This window comes from Salmo trutta, chromosome 4 (genome assembly GCF_901001165.1).
Source record: "Salmo trutta chromosome 4, fSalTru1.1, whole genome shotgun sequence".
Classification (NCBI taxonomy): domain Eukaryota; kingdom Metazoa; phylum Chordata; class Actinopteri; order Salmoniformes; family Salmonidae; genus Salmo; species Salmo trutta.
The window spans coordinates 48,567,608-48,587,841 of NC_042960.1; the positions used below are offsets into that span (position 1 = coordinate 48,567,608).

The 20,234-nt window shown below is 44.1% G+C and overlaps 1 protein-coding gene across 7 annotated transcripts in view; it reads right to left on the bottom strand.

The window, feature by feature from the left end:
- The window catches only part of LOC115192502 (ELAV-like protein 4), a 92,694-nt gene that overhangs the window by 13,538 nt on the left and 58,922 nt on the right, over positions 1–20,234 (bottom strand). For 4 of the 7 annotated variants that reach the window (XM_029751090.1, XM_029751094.1, XM_029751096.1 and 1 more), the window contains 2 exons: positions 12,442–12,676; positions 9,121–9,159 (listed from right to left, as the gene is read on the bottom strand). In XM_029751090.1, coding sequence (XP_029606950.1) covers positions 9,121–9,159; positions 12,442–12,676 — 274 coding nt within the window. The remainder of the gene's footprint in view (positions 1–9,120; positions 9,160–12,441; positions 12,677–20,234) is intronic. The other 3 variants (XM_029751091.1, XM_029751093.1, XM_029751092.1) reach the window with 3 other exon arrangements.

Here is a 20,234-nt window from a genome sequence, read left to right on the forward strand (position 1 = left end):
TAACAGAGTTAGCTGAACTTAAGACAGGTGTAGCTTCTCTAAAAGGTCTCAGTGCAGAGATTGCTCAGATTAAGGAGACATTACGGCAGCCTATGTTTCAGTCCCCGCCTTGTGTCTATGCCCCACCTCCAGTTAGGAGGCCAGATAGGGACCCCCAGCCACCTGTTTTCCAGCAGCAGTATTACAGCAACTACAGTCAGCCCCAAGCACCTGACCCTGCTCAGCATCAATATGCACCTAACCTGTATACCCACCGCTCTGCTCAAGCTCCAAGGAGGTGTTTTGTCTGCCAGCAGGCCAGAACAGATGCACGCTGCACACATTGCTTCCGATGTGGGAGTGGAGAACATTTTCAAGCTGGATGTAAAATCCGGGGAGTCAGACCATCAAGAGAGGCCCCTTTAAACGGGGAAGGGTTACCGCTGAGGGACGAGTGTTAACCGTAGCTACCAAAAAGTGCCAGAAATGTGCAAATTGTGCCAGAGAAGATTCATTTGAGAACCTGAAACAATGTTCATCATGTAAAGAGACACTGTACTGTTCCAAAGTATGTCAAAACCAACATTGGACTAAACATAGGGAAAAATGCACTCACCTGAAAATTGACTCTACCAGGGAAAGGTTTTCCTGCACAGAGGAAAATGCCCACTCTTTACCATCCCTAGCTCAAGGTTGCCACCCCCGTAAGGTCACCTCGCTAGTCGGCAGACAGTGCCTTATTGAGTGTCACCTGAATCGCCACCACCTCCAAGCTCTATGGGACACAGGCTCTCAGGTATCGGTCATTGATGAACGATGGAAAGAGAAATCTTTCCCAAATGCAAGGCTGAGAGATGTTTCAGAAATCCTGGACTCACCTGGTGATCTAAGGTTGACTGCAGCAAATGGGACTGAAATGCCGTACCTGGGATGGATTGAAACAACTTTTCGGCTAGCCTCTGAAACTGACCAAACAAAGGAACTGATCATCCCAGTGCTGGTAATGAAAGGCTGTCACCTATCGCATCCCATCATAGGTTTCAATGTTATCGAGCACATCCTGACAATGACTGAAAAGACTAAACGATACAGTGCAGTAAAAACAGCTTTCCCAAGCCTCAAAAGAAACAAGGTGAGAGCTTTTATACAGGCTGTTAGCGCAGAACAGACAGATGAATACGCAGTGAAAACCAAGAAAGAGAAGGTTGCTGTACCAAAACACAGTAGCATTCAGATTGAGTGCGGTGTAGCTTCCCAGCCTTTCAAAGAGGACATGACAATGCTTTTCCAGCCAGACCTGAACCCGCAGTGGCCAGACGACCTTGAGTTCTTTGACACACTAGTCAGAGTCAGGAAAGGTGTTTTTCCAGTTGTCATGCTTGATGTCTCTAACCCCACTGACCACGACATTGCCCTGCTAGGACGCACAATAATCGGTACAGTACAAACCATTATGACTGTGTTACCTGCCCAGGTCTTTGAAAAAACTGTCACCCCAGCCACAGTGAATCACACAAGCGTTCGAACCCCATGTACTGCTACTGAACAGTGGGATCCACCAGTAGGTTTAAATCACCTCACCGAAGAGCAGAGAGAGGTTGTTAGGCAAATGCTTAGAGAAGAGTGCCACTCCTTCTCCAGATCAGACAATGACATTGGCTGTATTGAACGATTGAAAATGACTATTTCTCTAAAGGACTCTGAACCAGTCAAGCGCACATACATGTCAGTGCCCAGGCCACTGTATCAGGAGATGAAGGGTTACCTTTATGACCTCATAGCCCAGGGCTGGGTTAGGAAGTCAAACTCTTCATATTCTTCACCTGTCGTGTGCGTTCGGAAGAAGGACGGGACCCTCCGGTTGTGTATAGATTACAGAGACCTGAACAGAAAGACACATCCCGACCGCCAGCCTATCCCTCGGGTCCAAGACATCATGGACAGTTTAGGTGGTAATTCCTGGTTCTCCCTCTTAGACCAGGGAAAAGCGTATCACCAGGGGTTTATCTCTGAAGAAAGCAGACCACTGACAGCATTTGTGACCCCATGGGGACTCTATGAGTGGATACGTATGCCATTCGGCCTCATGAACGCTCCTGCAGCTTTTCAGCGGTGTATGGAGGAGTGTTTGGAAGGGCTCCGGGATAACATCTGCATTCCTTATCTGGACGACACGCTAGTTTTCAGTAAAACTTTCGACAGCCATGTAAATGATGTGCGAAAAGTTTTGCAGCGTCTCAGAGAGTATGGCATTAAACTCAAACCAAGTAAGTGTGATCTCTTTAAACCCCAGGTCCGTTATTTGGGAAGAATAGTGTCTGCAGAGGGCAGCCGAGTTGACCCAGCCGATTTTGAAGCAGTAAGAGCATTGAAAGAAATCAGACCAGAGACTGTGGGCCAGCTCAGAAAAATGCTTGGTTTGCTCACTTACTACAGACAGTACATCAAAGACTTTTCTAGGAGGGCCAGCTGCCTGTATGACCTCCTGAAAGCAGATTCAGAGAAATTACCTCACCACCCACGGAAAACAAAAACAAAGAAAGCAAGTCATGTGGTTCCCTCAAACAAGCCAATCCTGTGGACTGACCAGCATCAACAGGCACTTGAACAGCTGATTGAGTGTTTGCTTCACCCACCAGTCTTAGGTTTCCCTGATTTCACTCAGCCATTTGTTGTACACACTGATGCGTCGCACCAAGGCTTGGGAGCAGTTCTGTATCAAAAGCAAGATGCGAAGCTTAGAGTCATTGCTTATGGCTCTCGAACCTTAACAGCCGCTGAGAAGAACTATCACTACCACTCGGGCAAGCTAGAATTTCTAGCTCTGAAATGGGCAATCACTGATAAGTTCCGTGATTATTTGTACTATGCTCCGACCTTCACTGTATACAGCGATAACAACCCGCTCAGCTACATTCTGTCTACTGCAAAACTGAACGCAACCACTTCCAGGTGGGTTGCAGAATTGGCTGATTTCCACTTTACAATAAAGTACAGGCCAGGCAGAGAGAACGGCGATGCCGATGTTTTGTCAAGGATGCCACTGGATGTAGAGTCACTGATGGAAGAATGTTCTGAGGAGCTTCCACCAGACACCATTGCCGCCACGATACAAGCAGTTGAGGTACAGAAAGAGGCTGTTGTACCTTGGTCACTTTCAGCTGCATCGATGTCAGTATCAGCTGAAGGTGAGACAACCACTGCAACAATCAGCTCGATCCCAAAAGATGGGATAAGAGAAGCACAAGAATCTGATCCAGTCATCCGTCCTGTGCTCAATTTCAAACGGTCTGGTTCCAAACCGCCAGTTAAAGAGCAAAAGGAATGCAGTCCAAAGACAAAATGCCTATTCAGGGAATGGGACAAATTGACAATAGACAGTGATGGCATTCTGTACAGAATCACTACAGCCCGCAAGCAGTTAGTTCTACCAGAGCAGTACAAAGGTAAAGTGATGGAAGAGTTGCACAATAACATGGGACACCAAGGTACTGACCGCACTGTATCATTAGTACGTGACCGCTTCTTCTGGCCATATATGCAATCTGACATTGAGCACTATGTGACTAAAACTTGTAGCTGTGTCAAGCAGAAAAAGCCAGCCCATGAAACAAGAGCTCCTCTGACAAACATTGTGACAACACAGCCATTTGAACTGGTATGTATAGACTTCCTTCATCTCGACAGATGCAAAGGGGGTTATGAGTACATCCTTGTGATTGTTGATCATTTTACACGTTTCACTCAAGCCTACGCCACCACATCAAAGTCAGGTAAAACTGCTGCAAATCTCATCTTCAATGACTTTGCCCTGAAGTTCGGGTTCCCGTCCCGCATCCACCATGACCAAGGGGGAGAATTTGAAAATCAGTTGTTCCATCAGTTAAAGAAACTCAGTGGCATGGCGGGGTCCAGAACAACACCCTATCACCCGATGGGGAATGGTCAAGTGGAACGCATGAACAGAACAGTGTTGCAAATGTTAAAGACACTAACTGAGACACAAAAGTCAAACTGGAAGGAGTCTCTGAATAAACTGGTTTATGCCTATAACTGCACCCGTTGCGAAGTGACTGGCTATTCACCATTTTATCTTCTGTTTGGGAGATCACCCAGGCTTCCTGTTGATATGCTCTTTGGATTGTGCACAGAGGCAGGTTCCAGTAACCAGCGAGACTACGTGGAGAACTGGAAACGAGGGATGGAAGAAGCATACGCCATTGCAAATGAAAATGCTCAGAAAGCCGCTGACAGAAGTAAGAAGTACTATGACGCTAAAGTTAGGAGTTCAGTGCTACAGCCTGGCGAGCGAGTTCTGATTAAAAACCTGACACCAAGAGGAGGACCAGGAAAACTCCGTAACTATTGGGAAGATACAATTCACACAGTAGTGAAACAAATGGGTTCAGACCTGCCGATTTATGAATTGAGACCAGAAAAGGGTAGGGGACGCTCCAGGGTCCTGCACAGAAACCTGCTCATGTCCTGTGACCACTTACCTTTTGAGACGCAACCAGAAATGACCAAAGATGACAAAAGTCAGAAAAAAAGGAGACATCAGCCTGAATCAGAGCCTCTAGATTCTGATGAAGACAGCGGTGATGAATATGACCTTCATCATGAGCCGCTACAGGTTCCCACATCTACAGTACCTGAGGGGAGGAATGCTGAACCAGCGAGAGAGTGGGAACACAGGCCTCCACCAGTGAAACAGACAGTTGCCGTGCCAGTCCCTGATACGCAACCAGCACAGCCTCTGGTTGAAAAGCGGCTGGAGGAGACAACAGTTAAAGACCGGCCTGCTGAGGAGATGAACTTGCCTGCTGAAAATGTGCCTGATGATCGTCCACCAAGTGCCTTTCCTTCATTAACTGCTGCTGCTGAACCTGAGGAACCGGCCTACCAGCTGCCACAAAGAGAGAGACACCCTCCAAGACGTATCAACTATGATCATCTTGGTATCCCTTCCTGCTACAGTATCCAGCCACAGCCACAGTTGTTCCCTGTCTACTCTGCACCAGGAATGGTTCCATGGCTGCCATCACTACAGCAATGTTACTTTCAGCCACCGTACATGTATGGGCTTCAGCAAACATGAGGCTACAGAGTTGACATGTTTGACCATGGACTACTGACTGATTTCAGACTGTCACAAGAGACAATTTGCAGACTATGCATATAGACCATTAAAAGTGATGGACTGTTGATCAATAGTATGAGAAAAGACTGCTTATGGACTGTTTATACAGTTGGTCAACAGATATGGACTGTGAAAATAACTTGTTAGTTATATTTGAACTGTGACCCTTGACCTCTGCTCAAGTACTACCTTACAGAAGAGGATTTCCTAGGTCCAGTGCATACAGACTGTTGAAGAAGACAATGTTGGTAATGTTGGGACAACATTTATTTTGTCGGGGAGAGTGTGACAGGTTAAAGGAAATACTAATAGCCTGTTATACATTAAAAAGTATTAGTAAGTTCATAGTATGTGAGGATCTTAAAACATCTAAGGTTAAAAAGATAATGCATTCTGTATTAGTTGATAGAGATTGATAACATTCATATAATTGTGTTAAAGTTAAAATCCATCAAGTGTACAAAAGGTAAGAATTGTAAAAGGAATGTGTAAACGTTATATTGATTACTTTATTTTGTGGTGCCTAATTTAAGGGGAAAAGTGTTAATCTGTGATCTACTAAATGCTCTTTAATCCATGAGTCTGAGACCGATTGCTCTGGTCTCCACTCAAGTTCGCGGGGAAATCGCGGTCTTTTCCTCATTACAGTAAAAGTTCTCGTTGAGGAAACAATACCGTATCACTCTCGTGATTATTTCTCCCCTTTTTCAGGTACGATATTGATGATAAAACGGAGTCATTTAAATGTAATAATTCGCTAACATGTCAAGAGTGTTTAAGGTGTGTTTTAGTAACATATTGAGGAAGTTGAGTTAAGTTTGCAGAGTAATATGAGCCCTGCTCGGTTGCAGCTAAGGCTAGCTTCGTACTGAGAGTAGCTGCCATATTATGTCGATCGTGAATGAACATGTGCGTTGCTAATAAGATATGTTGTGGTGTTATTTGTGTAAGGGTTTTTCAAACACTTGATTGACTAGATAAATTAAGTTATGGTTTACTGAGTTAAAGCTTTGTGCTTGACAGTTACATTGAAATGAGTGTATGTTTCAGTGAATTACAGAGTATACTGTTGTGACTTGAATAAGCCTTGTACCCTACAACACTAGATCTTTCCTGTAGATCTGTTGTTTTGTAAAATGTGTTACTTGTGTAAAATGTGTTACTTTGGTAAAATGATTACAGTAAAAGTTCTCGTTGAGGAAACAATACCGTATCACTCTCGTGATTATTTCTCCCCTTTTTCAGGGGCGTAACATAAGCAACACTTCACCGCTGCAGGGACAGGAAGTAAATACCTCCCCCCAAACCTGGAGGAACTCCGGTGCGGGGGAGAAGAAGGCAAATCCACCCCCAGGTGATCTGCCGCTCTACGACACATCTACATCAAAGGCGCATTAACCACCAATGGTTCACTCTCCCCGCCGAATCCAAAGCCATGGCTTTAGGCTGCCCCGGACTGATGTCATCCGATTTACATTGAAAACCCTCCAGAGCCAACCAGGGATAGTATATCATCCCCGGAATCCGGACTCTGACCACTGCCAGAGAAGCCGGAATGAGCCTCACTCGGCTTGAATGTCACCCCAGGAAACTCAGACCACCGCTGCTACTCTCTCCTGACCTCAGACAACCACATTCCAGAGATCGCTTCACCGGAAGACCCTTCGCCAGCAGCCCCAATTTTTCTCACAAAGTCAGCTCGACGGCCATTGGAAGTTGAACCCAGCTGGAGACAATAGTCACATGAACTGATCCGAGCCAAAGCCTCCTGAGCGTGTTTCCACCCCAGGCAAACAGGACAGCACTCGTGAGTATCTTTAATTTTCATTGTGAAACCACATGCCCTACGGAAAGATCAGAGGTCCAAACTCGGATGGTTAGCCTTTTTGAACGTATTCTTACCAACGGCCATCTTACTCAAGCAAGGAAGTGGCTACACAAGCAGAGCAGAAAATCGTGTTTTTCTAAGCAAACACAAATCCTACCCAAGCAAGGAAGCATTAGCTACACAAGCAGAGCAGAAAGTAGTCCGCTTTTAGCAAACAGAAAAACCAATACCAAGACTCAAGACTTGCAACATCTAGTGGGACGAGTACTCTCTCCCCACCAACAGACACCTAAGTCAGAACCGAATCTCGTAGTCTTCATGTGCTTGAAAAGTTTGTAAATTGCGTGACATGTTCTTCCAGCAAGCGAGCTGAAGAGAAAAGAATTGAGGAAATGAATGCGAGCCCGGAAGGTGGGGTTTCCATGGGTGGGCTCAGCATCCATTGGCCCATTGGGCATAATTTGTGTTTTCTTCAGGTGAATTTGATTGATCGTTGATTCCCCATAGTATGTTATACCGAGTGACAGACTGAAAGGGAACTTGTAGTCACTTCAAGGCCTTTCTAACACATTCAATTCTGATTTCTTTGTCTGGGAGAAATAACACCTTCATGGTCATTTGGATGTTAATGCAGTTGTGTGTGAGGGTGAGAGACAAGCAGGCTGGTTAACAGAGCCACAGAGGAGACTACAGTAGTGTCTTCCAGTGCAAATACAAACACACCGTGTTGTTCTTCTATAGAGGAGTTGCATAGCAACAAAGAGGCTGACCTGCAGTGATCCCACCCTCCCCTAGCTCCCACCTCCACCGTGTACTGCTCACTTCTAAAATACACTGACTACTACTACTACACTTGCCTTTGTTCATTAATCACCACTTCAAACCATGTGCTAAGCAGGCAAGAGGCAATTCTCAAGGCATGGCTTGTTGGATTTCTGTATTCCAAACACTACTGCTTTGACAGTTTGTACATATTCAATAGTTTTTGCCTTGGTGCTGTGTTGTTAAACCAGCAGGCACTGCAGCATATTAGTAAATATTATAAATGTTTTCTCTTATTTTTGTGGTAATTTTCTTGGTCAGATCATTTGCATCCCCCTTCAACTGAATGAATTGTTTCCTGCCCCCGTACAAATATTGCTGTGTCTCCCAAGGAATGCTAGACAGACGAGTTGCTGCCTGGGACATTGACGGAGAGCTAGGTGTTAAAGATTATTTCCCATGCATCATTCTGTCACTGTGTTATAGTTGAGCCTTCGCTCCCTGATTCTGCCGAGCAGAAATGAATGCCTCATCACTTATGGAAACCGAGGAATTCAGGGGATTGGCCCTCATCACAGAACAAGCCTTTTAATCATTCCATTTAAACATGGAAAAAAGAAAATGCTTCTTTTTTTCATGCTACATCTGGGATCACAGCCTTTTCAAAGGAACTCACTGATTACTGTAACATGCAACAAAATGTCATCAGCTGATATCATGTCTCAGGGCCGCTTCACTTTATGTAACATCAACAGTAGCAAAAGCAAAAGATATGAGCAAAAGGAGGTGATCAGAAGTCGAACTGGCTTCAGTGAAACAGCGTTTCCTGCAGGGATCCAGGTGTCTCCAACCTCGCCCCCTACTGACCCCGACCCCTTAACCCCAACACCCATCACTACTTGTGCCTGATGTTGTAACCTATTGCAATACTAATACATGTATTATTACAAAAATGGTGGCAAAATCCTATTGAATTGGGTGGTTTGAAACCGTGAATCTGATTCACAGCTTTAAAATTAGGTGATTCTAAACTGAGCTTGATCCCAATGTAACATATAGATCAGGACAGAGGTTAGGCTAGAGTACCTGAATCCGGTAGAAAACAACACCTGAAAACAAGAGCTACACACAAGAGAACAGAAATATACACATAAACTATCCAAAGCATCGAAACGTAAAAGTCAGCAGTCATCATACAAAGCAAATTGAACATTAGAAAACAAAAGACCATTGTTTTCCTTTTGGACTAGTGGTTGGTGGATTCAAATTAAACAAGGCTAAAGAAAACCAAAAAAATCAATGCAGAATAACCTTGAACTGAATCGAATGCAAGTGACTTCCAAAAATGAAGAAAACAAGAGAAATAATTTTGTCAACATGGACATCTGGCATTCAGTGAAGTTTTAATTACCTCTTTACGCCATAGGCCATATTAAGCAAATTGTCCAGCCTGTAAAGAGAAGGAGGGTTCTGGGGTTAATGCCAGGCAGATGGTTGACTCACTCAATGGAACTAATGCTACATCCCTGCCTCAATCAAAGAAGAAAGCCATCCAGAGATGGACCATTACACTGAGGAGCCACACCAGTCAGGGTTGGTGTCATTCACACAGTAACTAAGTAGCAGGCTAGCTAGCAATAGTACTGTACAGCGCTATCACAAGAGGCCACTCTGACGCCCAATCAGCCAGCACAATGAGAGCCATTTTCACTCTCCACACATTCTTATGCTACATGTGGCTTTCAGAGTGGTTCGACTGTACATCTCTGCTGTTGTGTTGAGGTCAAATAATTGATAAGTGATTTATAATTGTGAGTTAAGCCATAGTACTTACGTCAAAGAAAATTTAGAAATCTTGTCTCATTCAATTCAATGTCGATCCTGAGTCTGGACAGCATAATGAAATAATGATTCTTTGCATCATTATTCCATTTGCCCTTAAGGTACTTTGGCATTATGTTTGTAATTTTCAAGAAGGTTGTGAGACAAATTGAGTACTAAATAGCCTACAATAATAATTCAAAAATCTAGACATGCCCCCTTCTCCAGAGTTCTGTCAGTGTAATGGTCAATTTGTGAGAGATAGTAAAGGTTTTAAGAGGAAGTTGACAGGAATAAAGTTGCATAGTAAAACAATAACTGACCAAAAGTAACAGTAACTGACCAAAACATTTTGTTTTCTGTTGACACCTTTCCATGTGTGTTAAGCCCAAATCAAACTAAACGTTTATTTTTTATGCACGTGAACATGCAGGAATTAGAATGCGCGGTAGTGAAGGATAGAAAACAGACGGTCCGCGTGTGAGCGTCAATAGCATCATAGAGCGTTAAATTAGAACGCAAGTCTATTTTTCTCGTGTCTACGCAGCTACGCAAAGCAATGCTGGTAAAATGATTGGATAAATTGCCAGAAAGTAGGCATTGTTATGTCTGGAATTGTGACATGTATAGATAAAACATGTCTATTTATTGTTGATAATAATACTGCCAGTGCCAATAATGCATATTTAAAAACAATAATGTTATGCCTAGATGTGTTGATTTCGATCACAGGCATATAGACTAGGCAGGCTACGGCTGGGAAACTCCAGGAACTCCCATTTCAAGAGAGAATACTGTTAGTAGAAAGAACGAGACTAGCAAAATTCTTTATAAACGGCTCAGGTTTATTCTCTACAACTGTCCTCACGAACATTCGTGAGCTAACATAACAGTTGTTTAGAGCAGGCAGGTTCAGTGGCTCCCGTAGGACATATAAAGTCAGTCAAAGGAACACAACAATAATTCACAAGGTCTACATAGCGAACTTAATAAATACAACTGTTTATTATGGATTCTTATGACAATTAAGTTGGCATACGCTATGCAGTGTACGTGAATTGACACTATTCACTCTTTAAAAAAAATATATGTTTTACCCCCTTTTCTTCCCAATTTCGTGATATCCAATTGGTAGTTAGTCTTGTCCCATCGCTGCAACTCCCGTACGGACTCAGGAGAGGCGATGGCCGCACCAATGTGTCGGAATGCGCCTGGCCCGCCACAGGAGTTGCTAGAGCTTGATGGGACAAGGACATCCCAGCCGGGCCAAACCCTCCCCTAACCCGGACGACGCTGGACCAATTGTGCGAACCAGGATCTGTAGTGACACAGCTTGCACTGAGATGCAGTGCCTTAGACCGCCGCGCCACTCGGGACGCCCGACGCTCTCTACTCTTGCGTGGAAATTTGGACGCCGTTGACGGCGTCTCTCCGTGTGATTTGGGCTTTAGTCAGTGCTGCTAGCTGGCTGGGAGGAACAATCAGGCTGGTCATGCAGACAGATAGTCACTGTGCTCAGTGGGCCAAGGATGGAAGCCCCTCAGCAACATAAATCAGAGGCTTTTTGGATGCAGCCTGCTTGGCCACTCAATGACCTTCATGTGTCACATGGGTCTGCACTGTCTCATGTCTTATTAAGCCCTTCAGCCTAATGGAAGGGTTGGGAACTTGGGGCCATTCTAAAGTACTTCTCCTCTTCAAAACACACTGTCTGTCTGTGCTACAGGTCATCAGTGGGCAGAGATGCCGTCTGTGAACCTGACAAAAAAAATATAAACAAAGCACAAAAATATGTTGACTCATTAAGGCAGCAATTAGGCCATTATGTGGGCTGGGACTGAGCAATCTGCTTTGTGGGTAAATGAGTCAATTGGACTGGAAGCTCTAAGGAGGCGCTTCAGGACGCTGTGCTGGAGACATCTGCTGGGCTGCTGCTGCAAAAACCAACCTGCCTTGGATGCCAGCTTTTCACACTGCCTCTCCAAGCCCTCAGCACACAATAGGGCCTTTGTGCTGCCTCTCAATGCATGTAAATGAGAAAGGTCCATTTAAAAAATCTGTTCAGTTAAAACCTGCTCATACCTTAGATATAATAAGCATAATTTACTTATTACTGTAATTAGTAATGTGGAGAATCACTAATAACTGAAACCTACTGTTTTTCTGTTTTTTTGTTTGCTTCTTAGAGGAGGACCAGACAAACAGGCATTACATTTAATGGTGGAAAATGGCTGACATTGACAGGATAGGTGATGCACTGTCTGAGGTTGTGGATTAGGTTTAGTCCTGTGGCTGTTGGTTGTAATGGTGAGGTATTTGTGTATTACAGGCAGCTAGCTAGCTCTTGATCGCCTAAGAGTGCTCAGACCGAGGAATCTGCAGAACCAAAAAATTAAGTTATTCCTAACTTTGTTTTTCTTACTTTTCTGTAATTTGGGCCAAAATCTGAAATACATTTTTCGTTCAGATCATAATTTGAATATTCTCATTGGGATTATCATGAGTATCATGGGGTATATTTGATTTGGGAATGAACCGTGGATGGTAAGAGGGGATAACAGTTTGTTTCATTATGGAATAAGGAGAGTGATCTGATGAGGTGATGTGATGGAGACATTGTGAACGACAGAACCCCACTCTCTTGTGAACAGTTCTACTCTGATATGGGTGGAGCGTCAGGAAACCCACTCTTTTGGAACAAAAATGCATTCTTGTTTGAATGCACCAAGAATCAGAGATCGCATTGGTGATTGATCACTCAAAAGGTTGTTGATTGTTGCAATTAGACATAAAAATCCCATTCTCAACTTCACAGTACATATTACAGTAAAAACATCTCTCTGAACCAATAACTCAATGGCTGAACCTGACCATGACCTCCCGACCCTTGTTGTGAGCCCCAGGTGTTTACCTGAACCTCTGGGCCTGGTGGTGGAGGGGGCCTGGGTACCGGCGGTTGGGTGACTGGTACAGCTGGGACAGAAGGGCTTGGCTGGTCTTCTGGCTGGGGTTGTTGGCGAACTTGACGGTGATGGGCTCGGCAGCTCCAGAGGGTTTCTGTCCATTCAGCCCCTTGATGGCCTCCTCAGCCTCTATCCTCTTATCAAAGCGAATGAATCCCACACCCCGCGAACCACCTGTGGGGCCAACACATCACAAACAGGAGGGGCATCCTTTTACTTCACGTGGTTCTGGTTAGATCACACACATCTACACATACATACTGTACATCTCACAGCCCATGTTCTCTGTTTCATACATGGTACAGAGAGGATATCTGTCTTTTTAGTCATGTATAAAGCAATGTTTTGTAAAGGGGTTACAATGAGTTGGAAATTATTTGTTTTCCATTCTGGGAGGGATTGTTTTATGGGTTACTTGAAGAACACAGAATAGAGCAGAGGGAAAAGCGAAGGCACAGCCGTGATTTCCTGTGCTGTCAAAGAGACAGTTAATTTGTCTTCCTCTCTCACAAAGAGAGCTGATGCCTGCTGATGCAGAAATGCTGTTATGTTGTTGGGTGCTAGCAGCTGTAGTGCTGTGTCTCCTCAGCTCGTTGAGGCTACTGCGTGAGGCACTTTGGACTCAGCACACACTGCAGCTCTCCTCCTAGCTGAAGGCCACACACTCAGACCTCACGTCATGTTGCCGGTGACATTTGAGTCGTTTCCAAGGCAATGTATTTTGACCGCCACCTGAAAGTAACATTGAGAGACGCACTGCCCGGAAGGTCTCCATAAATGCGTGCTTCTCATTTTTTAATGAGGCTCGCTGACTGGCCCTGGGGACGCTCGCTCAGTGACAGCACGCTGCCAGGACTATTTGCATAATACTGTGTGTACAGACTGGCATCTCTACACCACACACAGAAACATTTTTTATTGGCATTTCGCTCTCTGCTCTCAAAACGCTGCTTGCGCTTGAGGTTTTTCTGTTCCGCTGTCTCATTGTCTTCTTGAATCGGACTCCTTTGACATGTGCAGCCCTGAACAAATATTTACACACAATCTCTCCAATGCCAAATGCTTTCATTCACTCTAATGCTGTATTATTTTCACTGAGGGTTGCTGCCGCTCTTGACAATCTCTCCAAATCCCTTCCCTGCCTTCCCTGTATCTGTAATTTATAATTAGGTTGTCACAGCTAGAAAATAATGAACACATAGCCTGTTATTCCAAAGGGGTTTGAATTGTTGGCATACAGCTCTGGCTCCGGTGTAAAACTAGGGTCAATGCTGCTTCGGAAGAAAATACTGTCATACCGGTATTCCTAGGTGGTAACTAGTGCATACTGTTTCTCTATATTCTGTTGATTTGTTTATCACAAAACATTAGGAACACCTGCTCTTTCTATGACATAGACTGACCAGGTGAATCCAGGTCAAAGCTATGATCCCTTATTGATGTCACTTGTTAAATCCACTTCAAATCAGTGTACAGTGCATTTGGAAAGTATTCAGACCCCTTGACTTTTTCCCCATTTTGTTACGTTACCACCTTTATTCTAAAATGTATTAAATAATTTCCCCCCCTCATCAATCTACACACAATACCCAGTAATGACAAAGCAAAACCAGGTTTTAGACTTGTTTGCACATTTATAAAAAATTTAAAATTAAATATCACATTTACATAAGTGTTCAGACCTTTCACTCAGTACTTTGTTGAAGCACCTTTGGCAGCAATTACAGCCTCGAGTCTTCTTGGGTATGAGGCTAAAAGCTTGGCACACCTGTATTTGGGGCATTTCTCCCATACTTCTCTGGTTGGATGGGGAGCGTCGCTGCACAGCTATTTTCAGGTCTCTCCAGAGATGTTTGATCGTGTTCAAGTCCGGGCTCTGGCTGGGCCACTCAAGTATGTTCAGAGATTTGTCCCGAAGCCACTCCTGCGTTGTCTTGGCTGTGTGCTTAGGGTCGTTGTCCTGTTGGAAGGTGAACCTTCACCCCAGTCTGAGGTCCTGAGTGCTCTGGAGCAGGTTTTCATCAAGGATCTCTCTGTACTTTGCGCCATCTTTCCCTCGATTCTGACTAGTCTCCCAGTCCCTGCCACTGAAAAACATCCCCACACCATGATGATGCTGCCACCACCATGCTTCACCGTAGAGATGGTGCCAGGTTTCCTCCAGACGTGATGCTTGGCATTCAGGCCAAAGAGTTAAATCTTGGTTTCATCAGACCATAGAATCTAGTTTCTCATGGTCAGAGTCCTTTAGGTGACCTTTGCAAACTCCACGCAGGTTGTCATGTGCCTTTTACTGTCGAGTGACTTCTGTCTTGCCACTCTACCATAAAGGCCTGATTGGTGGAGTGCTGCTGAGATGGTTGTCCTTCTGGAAGGTTCTCCCATCTCCGAAGAGGAACTCTGAAGCTTTGCCAGTGTGACCATTGGGTTCTTAGTTACCTCACTGACCAAGGCCCGTCTCCCCCAATTGCTCAGTTTGGCCGGGCAGCCAGCTCTAAGAAGAGTCTTGGTGGTTCCAAACTTCTTCCATTTAAGAATGGGACCTTCGATTTCTGGGACCTTCAATGCTGCAGAAATGTTTTGGTACCCTTCCCAGATCTGTGCCTTGACACAATCCTGTCTTGGAGCTCTACAGACAATTCCTTCGATCTCATTGCTTGGTTTTTGCTCTGACATGCACTGTCAACTGTTGGACCTTATATAGACATGTGTGCCTTTCAAAATCATGTCCAATCAGTTGAATCTACCACAGGTGGGCTCCAATCAAGTTTTAGAAACATCTCAAGGATGATCAATGGAAACAGGATGGACCTCAGCTCAATTTCGAGTCTTATAGCAGAGGGTAATACATTTACAAAAATGTCTAAAAAACTGTTTTCACTTTGTCATTATGGGGTATTGTGTGTAGATTGATATGGGGGAAAAAATCATTTAATCAATTTTAGAATAAGGCTGTAACGTAATAAAATGCAGAAAAAGTCAAGGGGTCTGAATACTTTCCGAATGCACTATAGATGAAGAGGAGGAGACAGGTTAAAGAAGGATTTCTAAGCCTTGAGACAATTGAGCCATGGATTGTGTATGTGTGCCATTCAGAGAGTGAACGGGCAAGACAAAAGATTTAAGTGCCTTTGAACAGGGTATGGTAGTAGGTGCCAGGCACACCGGTTTGAGTGTGTCAAGAACTACAACGCTGCTGGGTTTTTCATGCTCAACAGTTTTCCATGTGTATCAAGAATGGTCTACCACCCAAATGACATCCAGCCAACTTAACACAACTGTGGGAAGCATTGGAGTCAACATGGGCCAGCATCCCTGTGGAATGCTTTCAACACCTTGTAAAGTCCATGCCCCCAATGAATTGAGGCTGTTCTGAGGACAAAAGGGAAAAAGGGAGGGGGTGCAACTTAACTTAATGCTCCTAATGGTTAGTACACTTAGTGTGTAAAACCATAGTTGGGCTTTGTTTTACTAACTTCACTTTATGCATACCCACTGTGCAAAAACTGGTCGAATCAATATTGTTTTCACATCAATTCAACCCCAAAAATCTATGAGACGATGTTGAATCAACGTGGAAAACGGATTGAATTTGCAAAAACTCATAACGCATGGGACTACGGGCTACGTAGTTAAATAAAGGTTAAATAAAAAATTAAAAAATATAGGCTTTTTTTTTTGGTTTACCAAACTTTTAACCTAAATCCAATGACATGGTGAATTTTGGGGTTGGTTGAATTCACATTAGCTGACAACTCAACCAAATGTAAATCAAAACTAGACGTTGAACTGACGTCTGTGCCCAGTGGGTAGTTTTGTTTGTTCACTTTTTTCTACATAAACCCACTAGCTACTACTGTCAAGAATGTCCCTTGTGGAATAGGAGGGGTTGCATTATAAGACAACATTATTTCACTGTTTCAGAGCTGTGAAATACATGTTGACACCCTGTGGACTCTTCTCCTGTGGGGATATGATCACACCTCATTGGAAGACAAGCACCAGTCCTCTAAGCCCCTTGGCCTTGAACTGCACCAGGATGCAGATGCTTGAAGAGGTCTACACACCAGCAGTGCTTGGCATAGAGATGAAGGCTGCAAACACATTCAGGGTGGGATCTGAGGAAAACACCCCAGCCACTTGAATGAAGTGATGAACTGAAGTGGTGTCTTTAAGAAAGGGGTGTGAAGAGTGGAGGGCTACTGCATTGGTATCTGGGACTAGCTCTGTCCTTGTGTATGTGGAGAGGTAGAAGGGTATTGTGCCTATACACTAGTGCTGTGGAGAGAGGTGAGAGGGTATTGTGCCTATACAGCAGTGCTGTGGAGAGAGGTGAGAGGGTATTGTGCCTATACAGCAGTGCTGTGGAGAGAGGTGAGAGGGTATTGTGCCTATACAGCAGTGCTGTGGAGAGAGGTGAGAGGGTATTGTGCCTATACAGCAGTGCTGTGGAGAGAGGTGAGAGGGTATTGTGCCTATACAGCAGTGCTGTGGAGAGAGGTGAGAGGGTATTGTGCCTATACAGCAGTGCTGTGGAGAGAGGTGAGAGGGTATTGTGCCTATACAGCAGTGCTGTGGAGAGAGGTGAGAGGGTATTGTGCCTATACAGCAGTGCTGTGGAGAGAGGTGAGAGGGTATTGTGCCTATACAGCAGTGCTGTGGAGAGAGGTGAGAGGGTATTGTGCCTATACAGCAGTGCTGTGGAGAGAGGTGAGAGAGACTTTGACCCCACTAACAGTAACACCTCTCATTTCTCCTTTCACTGCTCCATAGACATTCTGGGCATGAAGAGAAACACTGCTACTGCACTGCAAGGTCGGCTGGCCTAATGCAATTACACCACAGCAGGTTAGGCGACCATGACCTTTGACCCTGCGACTGTGATACAGTGGCAGAGAGACTTCATACAAGCAGTTTTGTGTGTCTCAGACTGCTGACAGCTGGTGCTTCGGAGGACAATCTAATGTAGGGTATCATTTGGATTCCATCTGGGGTTCCTCAAGCAAGGCAGAAACCGAACAAAACGATCCCAGAAGTAATTTACCTAATAGTAAAAAAAATAATGAAATGACTGTCTTAGTGTTGAGACCTTTTTTTTCTTCAGCATTAACATAATGAGCTTCCAGCTTTTTAATTAAAAAAAAATAAAAATTACAGCATACCGAAACAAAGCAAACATGCAGGCTGAGGGAGTCTAGGAAGCAGCCTGTACCATCAGCCGGTTCCAGCACTTATCACAGACCATACAGCATTAGGCCACAAATGCACAACGGTCTACAGGCACTTTCCTCCTCAGAAATCAACTGGGCTTATGTAACTCTCTACCTGTGCTCATCTATTCCCAGCACACATGAACACGGAGAATGGCTGGTTTATTAATAACCCTAACCAGAACAAGGGAAGACAGTAGCAAGGAGCTGCTGGTGCCCTGACAAAGATTTCTGCATGCCCACTGCACCTGGGCGCTACCAGGGCACTCCCCAACACTACGCTCTCAGCCCGGGGACAATAAGACAAACATTCCACTGGGAAATCTGGAGATCTGATCATCTGGCCAGGTGGCTGATGAAAGCCTTTGCTCTGCTCTCCAAACCTGAGCATTTTGCTGCCGTTTCTCATTCCACTCTTTTAAGTGGCTATGCCAACTGTATGGAACGTTTATTAAATGGTCACATTAAATACATTAGAGGAAGAAAAAAAATATCTTACCACCTCCTAATCAGAGAGAGCGAGAGAGAGGAAAAAGAGAGAAAAAATGTCCTTGTTTTAAGTAACTTAGTTTGTGGGGATAGATACATATGGACTTTGAAAAGGCAGTGGGATTGAAACCTTTGAAGAGCTTAGGTGCTCTCTGCTCCGCTCAGTAAAAGCAGAGTTAAAGCCATCTGTCTGCTTCTATGTGTGACCGCAGGCCAAAGTAACCATGTAATACACTCCATGTTATGGAGTCTGGTGGGTTATAGACACCAGGACAGAGATGACTTGTACAAGGTCTTATTTTATCTGTAAATATATCAGGTTTGCACCTACGTAGCCTTGATGTTTAGCCACACATGATGGGGATTTTATACGAGCCAGAATGTACTACACCATTTATCATCAACCTCCACTGTAAGAGTGTAGACGTGCATATGGAGAGGAAGTCACATACTGATTGATAAAGTAGAAATTCAGTAGGGGTTGTATGTACAGTACCAGTCAAAAATGTGGACACACCTACTCAATCCAGGGGTTTTCTTTATTTTCTTTATTTTGACTATTTTCTACATTGCAGAATAATTGTGAAGACATCCAAACTATGAAATAACACACGGAATAATGCAGTAACCAAAAAAGTGTTAAACAATTCAAAATATATATGTTTAACACTTTAACACTATAAGTAGACACCCTTTGCCTTGATGGCAGCTTTGCACACTCTTGGCATTCTCTCAACCAGCTTCATGAGGTAGTCACCTGGAATCCATTTCAATTAACAGGTGTGCCTTGTTAAAAATGTATTTGTGGAATTTATTTCCTTCTTAATGCGTTTGAGCCAATCAGTTGTGTTGGGGTGGTATATAGAAGATAGCCCTATTTGGTAAAAGACCAAGTCCATATTATGGCAAGAACAGCTCAAATAAGCAAAGAGAAACGACAGTCCATCATTGCTTTAAGACATGAAGACATCAAGAACTTTGATGAAACTGGCTCTCAAGAGGACCAACACAAGAAAGGAAGACCCAGAGTTACAGAGGATAAGTTCATTAAAGTTACCAGCCTCAGAAATCGCAGACCAAATAAACGCTTCAGAGAATCCAAGTAACAGACACATCTCAACATCAACTATTCAGAGGAAACTGCGTTAATCAGGCCATCATGGCCAAATTGCTGCAAAAAAACCACTACTAAAGGACACCAATAAGAAGAAGACACTTGCTTGGGCCAAGAAACACGAGCAATGGACATTAGACCGGTGGAAATCTGTCCTTTGGTCTGATGAGTCCAAATTTGAGATTTTTGGTTCCAACCGCTGTGTCTTTGTGAGACACAGAGCAGGTGAACGGATGATCTCCGCATGTGTGGTTCCCACCGTTAAGCATGGAGGAGGTATGATTGTGCGGGGGTGCTTTGCTGCTGACTCTGTCAGTGATTTATTTTTAATTGAAGGCACACTTAACCAGCATGGCTACCACAGCATTCTGCAGCAATACGCCATCCCATCTGGTTTGACCCAACACACCTCCAGGCTGAGTAAGGGCTATTTGACCAAGAAGGAGAGTGATGGAGTGTTGCATCAGATGACCTGGCCTCCACAATCCCCCGACCTCAACCGAATTGAAATGGTTTGGGATGAGTTGGACCGCAGAGTGAAGGAAAAGCAGCCAACAAGTGCTCAGCATATGTGGGAACTCCTTCAAGACCATTGGAAAAGCATTCCAGGTGAAGCTGGTTGAGAGAATGCCAAGAGTGTGCAAAGCTGTCATCAAGGCAAAGGGTGCCTACTTTGAAGAATCTAAAATATATTTTGATGTGTTTTAACACTAGTTTGGTAACTACATGATTCCATATGTGCTATTTCATAGTTTTGATGTCTTCACTATTATTCTACAATGTAGAAAATAGTACAAATAAAGAAAAACCCTTGAATGAGTAGGTGTGTCCAAACTTTTGACTGGTACTGTATGTGTGTAGTGCATATGAAATGTTCTGCATGCTCATTATTGTAATATATACTAATAATATATGATCAATAGTAGTC